At 37.8% G+C, this 13,675-nt stretch overlaps 1 protein-coding gene across 1 annotated transcript; it reads left to right on the plus strand.

Annotated features, from left to right (window-relative positions):
• Nucleotides 1-5,920: 5,920 nt before the first annotated feature.
• LOC131932811 (uncharacterized) lies at nt 5,921-6,634 on the plus strand. The gene has a single exon (XM_059289715.1). It carries the CDS (start codon nt 5,921-5,923, stop codon nt 6,632-6,634), a length of 714 nt encoding a protein of 237 aa, XP_059145698.1.
• The last annotated feature ends 7,041 nt before the right edge of the window (nt 6,635-13,675 follow it).

Below are 13,675 nucleotides of genomic sequence, written 5' to 3' on the forward strand. Positions count from 1 at the left end.
CTCATACTGTATGTGATATAAACGTTTTAAAAAATCCGTATTAAAGAATCGGACAAATCCGAAAAAAATAATTTCGTTTATTTGCACTTTTTTTGTTTGATTTTTACACGTTCGGTTTTAATCTTAAATTCTTTTTTCTTTATTATTGCAGACGGAGGCAAGTCAATAAGTTCATCACAAATCGCCCAGCGTTTTCGTAAAACCATTTTTAGATGGTTTAATTGTCTTTCATAGTGCGTCAATGATCTAGTGTTGTGGGCTGTAAGCGGGATGTACTGAAGAGTGTTTCTTCCAGACGTTTTTCTCCGGGGAGGGGGTGGGCACTTGAAATTTTCGGGGGAGGGGGCGGACTAAAATTTCCAGGGGGGGCGGTAGGATTTCTTCGGAAGGGGGGGGGGGGGGTCAGAGCTCCCCCCCCCCCCCCCCCGAAGAGATGCCTGGAAGAAGCATTGGTACTGAGGAGTCACTAAATTTTACCCTCCCACCCCTCGCTCTATAAACGTTTTTTTTTTTGTTGCCATTATACGTCAAGTATCTACTGGATACGATGCTACAGAGCCTGGGGTTACGTTAAGCCCGAATGCTTGGATAATCCTCTATAGATGGCCCTTTCAAGGTTTAAAAGCCTCACCAGTAAAAGTAAAGTTCTCTCTTGAACCTAACGGTACATGGGACAAGTGAAGTAGAGTTCATCTATTTCTGTGATATAGGCTTATTAAGAGATAATGTGTTCAGCATTATGCCCAGCCAACTTTACTTTCACTAACGTGAATTAGGTACCTTTCAGAGCGGGTTGAACACAGGGACGTTCTACTGACTTGAACTCGGATTCGAACTCGAAACTCTCGGATTAGCAGTCTAGCTCTGCCTCATGCGTACACACCATCAAACAACAAAACCAACAACAACAGCTCAACTGTATGCATTCGCTGCCAATGGTCAACTTCATTTCCCACACAGCACCATTTAAATTGTATTCAGACATTTTTTTTAGGGCTTTTTGCTTTAGGAATACATCAAAACTTTACTAAAACAAACACATCATCTGTCATTTTTCGAGGGCTGTTTGGTTTTGAAAAACATCCGAACATTATTGAATTAACACGCACCAATATTTATCTTCTGTTATTATATTTGGGCTTTCTGTTTTTGAAAAACATAAATATTTTACTAAACCTCAACTAAAATACATAACTACTTGATTTATCTTCAGTCAACATCCAAGCTACACTGGACTAGAACTATAAATACAATAGTACATGATTCGATCGACTAGATTTATTGAACTCTCGTTAAAACTAGGAGACTGCATGATCCAAACAGGCACACCTCATTTAACTGGAACTGTAATCATTCCCGCTACTAACTCAGACATAGCCACGCCTACACTAATTAGCAGTGGGAAAAAAAGGTAAGTTTATTCCCAAAGTTATTAATTACAATCGAACACAGACCTATTGATTTTATAGAAAAGCATTTCTATATTAGTTGTTATTAATTCCAATAGAACAGCTTTATTTTTGTTTGTTTAGGATTCATTCCAATCAAACAACATGCCTATTCGCACATCAATTAATTCAAGTTGAAAATTATGGCTTTTTTCTGAAGCTGTTAATTAAAATAGACCGCAATTTGCACCTCTATTAGTTCCAGTACAGCAACATGACAAGTGACACCATTATTAAATCCAATGGAACAGCGTGCCTATTTCCACATCAATTAATTCCAATGGAACAGCGTGCCTATTTCCACATCTATTAATTCCAATGGAACTGCGTGCCTATTTCCACATCTATTAATTCCAATAGAACAGCGTGCCTATTTCCACATCTATTAATTCCAATGGAACAGCGTGCCTATTTCCACATCTATTAATTCCAATAGAACAGCATGCCTATTTCCACATCTATTGATTTCATGAGCTCGGCCTTGACCCTGATAGTTTCTGGACATATCTGCCCGTTATCGACCAATCACAACCTCCATTCATACCCCCACATCCAATCAACGGAATCGATACATTCGTCATGCATGTATCGTGTATACATCTGCAACCACTGCAGCACAATTTGGGCTGGTCAAATTTTCCCACGGACTCTAAAAACCAAATTCAGCACCGGATATGGAGACAGGGTGGGACGGATGGGGGTGGTGTGGGGGGGGTGGTGTAGGGGGGAGGTATAAAAAAAATTCGGGGGTAAATGTTTGATTAGCATGTTCGGAGCGCGGGAAAATTCAGGCACCGCCCACCGGAAGTTGATCAGCCGGCAAGGACAATGTGTATTGTAATTCAGTTCACGCTCCAGTGCTGATCTATTTTTTGCCCGTGGCCCCCTCAGACTTATATTTAGACGCAGTCGTGCACAGCGCGTGTTTTCTTTGGCCAGACATTCAGCACGCACGCTCATGCAGAACTTAGGGAGATTTTTTTAAATTAAATCCCTGGCTGAATCAACCTTAGCGTTAGTTTTGGGAATTGCTTTGGAATAAGTTTTAATTCAGTGCCTATGAAGAAAAAAAAACACGTTTTAAAATAGCATTTTACATGCAATAAAATTAGAAAATACACGTAAATTGTATCTAGATTCTAGATCTAGCTATAAAAGCAAAAATTAAAGCTAATATCACTTGAATACGTTTTTACTTTTTAGTGTTTAGCTATTGAAAGATGGAGGCGTAAGTTGATACTTAAATATTTAATCTTGCTAATTTTTTCGTTCATTAGTCAATACAAAAATGACTAAAGTCCCTGAATATAAATGCTTTATACCATAACGAATTAATGTCAATAATATATTATTTTAAATTCAATGGAACTCTAGTCAGAAGTACTATCGTCTGCGTATCAGTAGTTTGCCTTGTATACAACGATTTGTTAACATTGGCGTTGAACTCAAAATCACCTGACTGATAAAGTGATCGCTACTGTTAAATCTTGTTATCCCCTTTCTTGGTATTTAAAGAAATGATCTTTAAATTTATTTTAATGACATGAATAAATTAAAAGTACAATATTCTTGCATTGTCATCGGAAAAGGATTCTTCCGAAGAGTTAAGAAAGAAATCGCTACATTGGAAACGGGTAAAATACTGGACAGTTTATGCTTAGCTGGCCTGATTACTCTAGCATTACTGGGCGATTTCGCAATGTCCAGGCTTTAAGAAAAACTGACTCACGACTTCTCGACGGTAAAGAAAACCCAATCGGATGTTAATTAAAATTCCCCCCATCCCCCCCCCCCCCAATCCCCTTTAATTGAGTTGTACAATTTTATTTTTTATACGTTTTGAGGAAATACTTTATCACAAGTCAATTTAAAACGTATTTTTCATACAGGCGATTTCTATGGAATCATTAAGGAATAAAAAGAACTGTCTCTACAAAGACAGTACAGCAATAAATATTCATATAAAGTGTATTTATTTATTTAATTAGGTTTGAGAATGTTTTAGAAAAAGTATAGAATTTAATTTTTTTAAATCAATTAGCGAGGATATATTTCCTACTAGCATGTTTATATATCATTCGTAGTTTACCACGTGAGAAGCTAACTCCTGAACTAATGATTTCAGTCCGGGAGTTTTTTAAGGTATTTGTGTCAGACAGCTGGGTGTATGGAATGATAGTTTGGTCAGTGTTGTGGTCAGTGTTGTGTCCAGCAGCCTCAATAACAGGAGAGGCTCGAGTTAAGATCCGGAGCTCGAATTTGTAACACGTCCCATTGTCCACTCAGCTCTCATGGGTACCCGGTTAGCAAGACGTCCCCTGGTTCATGCAGCTCTGATGGATACCTGGGTCAGCAAGAGGTCTCTTTGTCCATGAAGCTCAAATGGGCACCCTGGTCAGATAGACGTCCCCCTAGTCCACCCAGCTCTGATGGGTACCTTTTCAGCTAGACGCCTCCTTGTCCATCTCTGATTTGAGTCATAGAAATGATTGCGTGTGCTCCTTTTGATCAATTGTAACAAGCGGTATGAGCTGACCCAGAGAAAAAAAAACCCACTAATATTTTGTGATTGTTAAGTAATGAAGCGTCTTCAACAGTCACATTGTCATGGGGTGTTCAAAACAATATTCCACGTGATGTATTGATATATATTGATTTTGATATACAATGACGATTTTTAAAAACGTACTTATGTGATATTTATGACATTCTAAATTTTAAAATTGTAACAAAAAGCGACAACAACACCATCGCTGGTAGCTTTATTATGAGATAACTAGCAACATCACAGGGCAGGCACTAGAATGAAATCCAAAATGAAAGAGGAAAGTAGGTAGGCCAAAACAAACGAGGAATAGGTCAGCTGTAGAGAAGCAGAAGCAGCAGGAATGTCGTGGGCCCAACTTTAAAGAATCGCCCAGAACCGAGTTCGACATAGAGATGTGGTTGCGTCCCTATGCTCCACAAGGGGTCCACAGGAATTATTATGATGATAACGTGGAACTACTTTCATTTAGGGGATACATGGGTAGGGGGGGGGGCGGTAACCCCGCACGAACCCCCTGCCTTCGCCACTTTTCTACGACATATTGCAGTAAGTGGAAGCTGTATGTTGTGTCTCTATGGCGAGGCTCGGTCAGTTTTAGACATGTGACTTGCCTGCAGACAGTGCGGACTATAAAGCCTGCATACAGGGTAGACTATAAGACCTGCATATAGCGCAGACGACAAGGCCTGCAGACAGTGCAGACGATAGGACATACGAGCAGACAAGACAATGCCCTGCTTACAGACAAGGTTGAGACGATCTAGACCAAACAGACGTCAAGATGTCTGGTATCTGTGCTACAGACGTCATGATGTCTGGTATCTGTGCTACAGACGTCATGATGTCTGGTATCTGTGCTACAGACGTCATGATGTCTGGTATCTGTGCTACAGACGTCATGATGTCTGGTATCTGTGCTGCAGACGTCATGATGTCTGGTATCTGTGCTACAGACGTCATGATGTCTGGTATCTGTGCTACAGACGTCATGATGTCTGGTATCTGTGCTACAGACGTCATGATGTCTGGTATCTGTGCTACAGACGTCATGATGTCTGGTATCTGTGATACAGACGTCATGATGTCTGGTATCTGTGCTACATGACGTCATGATGTCTGGTATCTGTGCTACAGACGTCATGATGTCTGGTATCTGTGCTACAGACGTCATGATGTCTGGTATCTGTGCTACAGACGTCATGATGTCTGGTATCTGTGTTACAGACGTCATGATGTCTGGTATCTTTGCTACAGACGTCATGATGTCTGGTATCTGTGCTACAGACGTCATGATGTCTGGTATCTGTGCTACAGACGTCATGATGTCTGGTATCTGTGCTACAGACGTCAGGATGTCTGGTATCTGTGCTACAGACGTCATGATGTCTGGTATCTGTGCTACAGACGTCATGATGTCTGGTATCTGTGCTACAGACGTCATGATGTCTGGTATCTGTGCTACAGACGTCATGATGTCTGGTATCTGTGCTACAGGCGTCTAGATGTCTGGTATCTGTGCTACAGACGTCATGATGTCTGGTATCTGTGCTACAGACGTCATGATGTCTGGTATCTGTGCTACATGACGTCATGATGTCTGGTATCTGTGCTACAGACGTCATGATGTCTGGTATCTTTGCTACAGACGTCATGATGTCTGGTATCTGTGCTACAGACGTCATGATGTCTGGTATCTGTGCTACAGACGTCATGATGTCTGGTATCTCTGCTACAGACGTCATGATGTCTGGTATCTGTGCTACAGACGTCATGATGTCTGGTATCTGTGCTACAGACGTCATGATGTCTGGTATCTGTGCTACAGACGTCATGATGTCTGGTATCTGTGCTACAGACGTCATGATGTCTGGTATCTGTGCTACAGACGTCATGATGTCTGGTATCTGTGCTACATGACGTCATGATGTCTGGTATCTGTGCTACAGACGTCATGATGTCTGGTATCTGTGCTACAGACGTCATGATGTCTGGTATCTGTGCTACAGACGTCATGATGTCTGGTATCTGTGCTACAGACGTCATGATGTCTGGTATCTGTGCTACAGACGTCAGGATGTCTGGTATCTGTGCTACAGATGTCATGTCTGGTATCTGTGCTACAGACGTCATGATGTCTGGTATCTGTGCTACAGACGTCATCATGTCTGGTGTCTGTGGTACAGACGTCATGATGTCTGGTATCTGTGCTACAGACGTCATGATGTCTGGTATCTGTGCTAAAGACGTCATGATGTCTAGTATCTGTGCTACAGACGTCATGATGTCTGGTATCTGTGCTACAGACGTCATGATGTCTGGTATCTGTGCTACAGACTTCAAGATGTCTGGTATCTGTGCTACAGACGTCATGATGTCTGGTATCTGTGCTACAGACGTCATGATGTCTGGTATCTGTGCTACAGACGTCATGATGTCTGGTATCTGTGCTACAGACGTCATGATGTCTGGTATCTGTGCTACAGACGTCATGATGTCTGGTATCTGTGCTACAGACGTCAAGATGTCTGGTATCTGTGCTACAGACGTCATGATGTCTGGTATCTGTGCTGATGGCTCCCATTTATCACGTGGCTGTCACAGATTTTTGCACGTGCTTTATGTGTATGTGTTCGTATGAGAGGTTGGGTGACATTGACATAAATATTCCCATTTTTGACGTGTGGAAGTGAGTGTGTGTGTGTGTGAGTGTGTGTGTGCGTGTGTGTGTGGTATCGTGGTTGAAGGGGGGGGGGGGGAGAATGTATCGTAGTGACTTCAATAATATGGTATTGTGTGTGTTGGAATAATTACATCCGTAATTGGTGTGTGGTAATGTGTGTGTGGATGGCAATGACATCAATATTTGGTGTGTGGTAATGTGTGTGGGGTTATTAACATCTATATTTGGTGTGTGGTAATGTGTGTGGGGGAAGTGACATTCATATTTGGTATGTGGAATGTGTGTAATGACATCCATATTTGGCTTTTCTATCGTGCAGACATTAACCGAGATTTGATTCACATAAATGTGAAATATTTTCGGCTGTCAAGTCAATTGCCACTACTGTCAATCAAGGCAATTATTATAAAACTTTTTACACAACAGCACACCGGCAAAAGAAAATATAAAATTACTCGTTCAAAAAAGTCGAGCCAGAGAATACATTTCTTTTTTTAATCAAATCTTTTAATACATTTCCAACGGAATACTAATTTGCTTTCATTACAAAAAAAAAAGAATATCCTAAATTAGGGGGAAAAAATAATTAGACTCCCAATAACATATTAGTATTGCTTCTGCATCTAGGCGAGGAGAAGATGTCAATGAAGAAAGAAAAAAAGCTGAAAGAAAATATCGAAGGGAGATGAATCGTAAAAGGGAGAGAAACTATAAAGGGAGAGAATTATAAAAGGAGAAAACTACGCCCCGTCGATGAATGATAAATAGAGTTTTCTCTCATTTTTTCATCATGAACAGTGGCACGTATTTTTCATCTAGGCGTCTAGCTGTGGCCTGATAGATAGAATTTTAAACATGGATATTGGCTCAAACCCGGGGATGGGGGGGGGGGGGGGGGGGGGGGGGGGGGGGCGGAGAAGGGGTGGGAGGGTGGGGATTATTTAAATAAAAACGTGGAAATAAGAGTTGGAGGAATAGAACTAGGCAGATATTCTGATTGCAAATAGGTTTTAATTATGAAAGGCTGTCGCAGTTTGCAACTAGGCTTTGGAACTTAAGCGGATAGTTTAGTCAGATGAACCGAGTCAAAATGTTGAGTTAAGGCTGGAGTTTGCAGATGGTCTTTTGTGGAGGATTAGTTTGGGTAAACGATTAAGGCTATTGCGTGGTTGAGTTTAAGGAATCAGGGTTGTAATTTAGGTGGTGTTGCGGGGGTAGTTGAAATCCTTTATAATTTTTGGAGATGGAGGTAGGGATAGAGAGAAAGGTAGGTTACGTTTGTAAATAAAGTTAGGAATTCTGTGATGTATTTCAGCTTTGCTTGATGATATTGTAACGTTGAATTTGGCTGCTAAGCGTGGGAATATAAAAAAATTGAGGGCTTTATTTGGAACATAGTGTGATGCTTCAGTGGATGAAAAATTATCGCAATGTTACTTAGAGTTCTAGAATGATGTAACACTTCGAATTTTTCTTTGAGAGTGGGGATGGAAAGAATTGCAATTTTACTAGAATTTCTTGAAACCTCTGGGTTCATTGCAGATTTTAGATTCAATCGGCGCTTTAGTGTCTACAAAAGGAAACGTGTATATGCATAGTTTCTTCCACGCATCTCTTCAAAGAAAGTCAACCCCCCCCCCCCCGGAACGAAATGGAATTTATATAGAAAATATATACTTTTGACATTGTCCGCCCCACCCGCCCCCCACCCCCGGAAACTGTTGCCCGAACCCCCCCCCCCTCCCCCCGAAAATTTCAAGTGCACCCCCGGAGAAAAAAGTCTGGAAGAAACACTGTGTATATGGCAAGAGCTAGGTATGCAGCTGTCTCATATAACTTAGTTATAGAAGCTGATACTTCTACTAGACTAATGATTAATCTTTACGTGGGAGGTTGTACTTCAATAGAGTTATTTTCCGTGTCAGGCGGAGATGTTTTTATGACCATTAGCTACAAAATGAATCACACAAAAAGATAAAAAAATGTATTCAACTTTTTAAAAAAAAAATTAACCTTTTTATAAATCATTCACATATTTCTGATTAGAAAACCTCTTTTTGTAGTTCTATCTAAATAAAAGAGTAAGATGATTATAAAGAAATCATTCCTTGAGGTTGTGCTGTCGATGGACAACAACTCAACCGTTGATGTCAGTAAAACGTTGGGAGTTGTCATCTAGTTGTCATCTAGTTGTCATCTAGTACACGCCAATACCGGGGAGTTTGATACAGTAGTCCTAGATAAGATTGGTCCGTCGTTAGGTTTGGAGAACGAACATTTTTCAACGGCGTATCCAGGAAATGAATACAGTATATATATATATATATATATATATATATATATATATATATATATATATATATATATATATATATATATATACATATATTTATACATTATATAAGGCCTATATATATATATATATATATATATATATATATATATATATATATATATATATATATATATATATATATATATATATATATATATATATATATATATATATATATATATATATATATATATATATATATATATATATATATATATATATATATATATATATATATATATATATATATATATGGAAACACACAGTTCCTTGAAACAAAATCTGGTCTACGCCACTGATAAAGTATTTTAGAACAGAGTGACATTGAGAAAAGCGAAAGCTCTTTACACTGTCACTGTAAAGTATTAGCGCGGTCGTTGAATTAGACACTTACCGCTGTCTCGACCAAACATCACATTTGTAAGATAATTAGTGGATTACAAATCTGCCGGGTTAGACAGGAACATGCTAAAAAAAATATTTTTGTTAAGGTAAAATATGGTAAACTAAATTTCTTTCGGTTTCGCCTATTTTGAAAACATGATACACTAAATAGACTAGCTTGTTTGAAAAAAATAGTCTTGTAGTATATTTTATTATTGAAAAAATCAAGTAAAGTCAGTATTTCAAATCAAAATTAAGTCAGGATTTAATTCTTTTATATACTTCAGCAACAACAACAAAAAAGTTAAAACAATAATTTTAACTATGTAACGACCAGTTTTTTTCCTATAGCATAATTTGTTGCACACACAAAAAAAGAAAAAAAAACAATTCTAGGCAAAATGCAAATCCAGCCAATCCTAGAAAACCCGGGCTGTCGTACGTGTGAATTGAATCAGGCGATCGATCCGATTTTTCTCAATTTGGCTGAAATTGATTAGTGGCTATTGATTTTATCCTTACCTGTTTGTTTCCTTTCTTTATAGCAATAGAACCAAAAGCACTGGTTACAGTTGAATGTCCGGATTTGTTGATATTAATTTTTATAAAAGCACTGGCTGGTCACAGTTGAATATCCGGATTTGTTGATATTATTTCTTATAAAAACACTGATTAGAGGTGAATGTCCGGATTTGTTGATATTATTTTTGTAAAAGCATTCGTTTTAGTAGAATGTCCGGATTTGATTGTGAAAGTTCTTGTAAAGGCACTGGTTGTGTTGAATGTCCGGATTTGTTGCCGGCTCATGTTTTGTTTTATTGAAATTATGTCTTGTAAAAAACTGACTATTGTTGAATGTCCGGATTCGTTGGTAATACTAGAATGTTTTGTTGAAAGTTCTTGTAAACATGGTGATGTAGAAGATTTGACATCTTCAATGACTTGTGGGAAACACGTTGCCTTGCAAGAAGTAAAACAAAAGTTAGCATACACTTGTTGCACGCATACTTTTTAATATGTACACACGAAAGCACATATGTTAAAACGCACGCCCATATACACACAGACGTGTAAACACGCAAAACTTAACAGATAATTAAACACATAACAGAGTATAAACGTGTGAAACACACACAACAAAAAACTAACACATCAAGGCACACATCAAAATACACACATCAAATCGTAATCATTAAAACACACACACGAAATAGCGCATCAAAACACACATCAAAAGACACACACGAAAACACACCAATACAAAGCACATAAAAACTCAAACACGAAAACACACACACAACACGCTCACTTTTGTATTTCTACTACGAGCTTAGGATGAACTTATCCACGGTTAACAAACACGCGTGAGTTGTGCTCACGTATTTAACAAATTGAGGATTACGACATACTACACCGTCGTCACGGTGTAGTGAGACAAAGACTACTTAAGATTTTTAACAGACATAACAACCTTTACACCATTATAAATTAAAAAGACACAACGTTTTCACCGTTATAAATTAAAGAAACATAATCAACGTTTACACCGTTTTAAATTTAACAAACATCAACGCTTACACCGTTTCAAATTTAATCGACATAAACCTCGTTTACAATGTTTTAAATTTAATATACTTTAGACCCGTAACCGTAATATTTTTTTATTCTGAGAAAAATTGCTATTAAACAAACTTAGAATTGGTACTACAACAATAAAACTTAAGATAGGTACCACATTACATTCAATAAAGTTAGGATACGTACTACATTACATTCAATAAAACTTAGGATTGGAACTCCATTACATTGAATAAAACTGAGGATAGGTACTACATTACATTCAATAAAACCGGATATAAACTCTATTACACACAAGTTTTTTCCCAAAAGCTTTATGACGCACCTGTCCCTAACTCATACCTTAACTCTTCACCTATGTTATATTATAACCAAAACCCATATCATTGCCTCTGCCTTATACATAATCATAATTCTTAAGCCAAACATTAAATCTAGCATCAAGAAAATCGATCCATTAAATAAATCATGCCCAACCCAACACAAACCGGCTACAACAACATAAAATATTATTGAAGATTCACACCAAACTCATATAAACAAATATCACACAATGCGTATGCTATTTCTGTTTATCAAACTAAACATACATCTCTTCCATGATTCCAGATCTTGTAAATTTCTCGTCCAAACGAATCAGGATGTAAACACCAAAAAACATTCAGCTGTCACATACACTTACACGATGTATCATTTTTTTTTAAATGGTTTCCCATAGTGAGGTTCCTTATCCAATTGTAACATCTGTGTAAGCTGTTTAAAATATAAAAATTATAACCGGATCTTCTGGCCATTGCGAAATACAATTTATGTAATTTCTTTTTCAGAGAATTAAAAAAAAACATATTTCTAAATGTTGAAGGTTTTAAAAATATATTTTTTTTTAAACAAAGTCTCGATGATTATATTCTCAGCAATTTTTTTTACATGTTTGATGTATCTAGCTTTACGCGATGTTTTTTTTTACATGTTTGATGTATCTAGCTTTACGCAATGTATTTTTTTAGGTATTGTATACTTTCCATTACTAATTTTTTTTTAATGTATGTAATTAAAATCAGAGAAATAACCTACTTACAAGGTTAACTTTCTTTTTTAATATTTATTAAATTAATTACAACAATACGTTATGGATTATTATTTTTACAGACACATTTGTGGTTGTGTGTAAAAATCCGTTCTTTATAAAAAAAGGAATTTTTATATTAGGCACTTATTTAACACAAACTCATCTAGTAACTATTTTTATTTATAAACAAAGAGAGAATTTTTATTTTGTAGGCAAGCCGCACTTTTTTACAAAAAATCTTCTAGTAACTATTTTTTTTTATGCGGCACTTACTTTACACAGACTCATCTAGTGACTTAAAAGACTAGTAACACTAACAGTAGGAAATGTCATTTTTTTTTCTCTCGGGAAATGATCAGACTTTTCAAGAGTATAGCTGCAGGAATAAAGCCATCAAAATTAGTACTATCTCCAATGTTTTTATTCAAACACTCAAAGCTAGACTGTACTCAAAGACTCTAGCACCATGACGGCAACAATTGTCAGGATCCAAACCTCGTTCCAACCCTCTCTCCGACCCTCCATCCAATATTCGCCACAAACTTCCTCCAATCCCCGCTCCAATCCTCCTTCCAACCCGCTCTTCAACCCTCTCAACAGCCCTCCCTTACATACAACCCTCGCTCTAACCACCCCCCCCCCCCAACCCTCGCTCCAACTCTCACTCCAGCCCTCTCACCAACCCGATCTCAAAACCTCCTGCCAACCCGCTATCAAACTATCTCTCCAACTTCGTCCCTAACCTCGTTCCGACCCTCTCTCCAACCCTCTCTCCAACCATCACTTAAACCCGCTCTGAAACCCTCGCCCCAACCCTCTCTCCAACCCTCGCTCCAACCCTCTCCTTCCAACCCTCGGCACTGATTCATCCAATATAAAACCAGCCAAGACCGCTCCAAAAACGACGGGCCGGCTAAAGTCAACTGCGCATGTCCGCAGCAATCAACCCAGCTAATTACAAACATAAACCAAGCTTGAGATGAGCTGACATCCTTACACCCCACTCCCTCCACCTCTCACATCCTCTTTACTCCCCCACCCTCCCGCCCCCTTCACTCTTTTCACCCTAGTCTGCATATCTTACCCGATCAATAACTGATTTTTTTTCCGTCTGTGTCATTTAATATGCATATTTCCTATACAATTTTGCTCTACTTGTGAGGTTTTTTTTCCATACGTGTAAGGTATCATTAAATGTGTTAAATCCTATTAAAAGCGAGATTTTGTTTATAGCACGCTTACATGTAATCAAGAGCCTTGTGTAACTGGCAATTAATCTACAGATTAATTTATAAATAATGTGATTAATATAAATCTGTGAGAACGCAATAAGAGCACTCTTTTTCATCGAGTTTTTATATACTTTATTTACTAATTTATCTTTATTATTTAATTGGAAATACACAATCTTAAAACATGGATATATTAGACTTTAAATTATAGACAACCTTCATAATACTTAACCTATAACACAAAAACATTTCTTTACCTAAATAAAAAATCTGTGTGTTCTTAAAATGTAACACTCTTTTTTACACCAACTAGTTTGCCACAAATCAATTCCATCAACATCACTTTATTTTACAGACTACATCTACATATTAATGGGATGGTATGGTCAGAATGTAGAGCG

The sequence above is a fragment of the Physella acuta genome, unplaced genomic scaffold (genome assembly GCF_028476545.2).
Source record: "Physella acuta isolate Inbredline_101_S28 unplaced genomic scaffold, ASM2847654v3 ptg002287l, whole genome shotgun sequence".
NCBI lineage: Eukaryota > Metazoa > Mollusca > Gastropoda > Physidae > Physella > Physella acuta.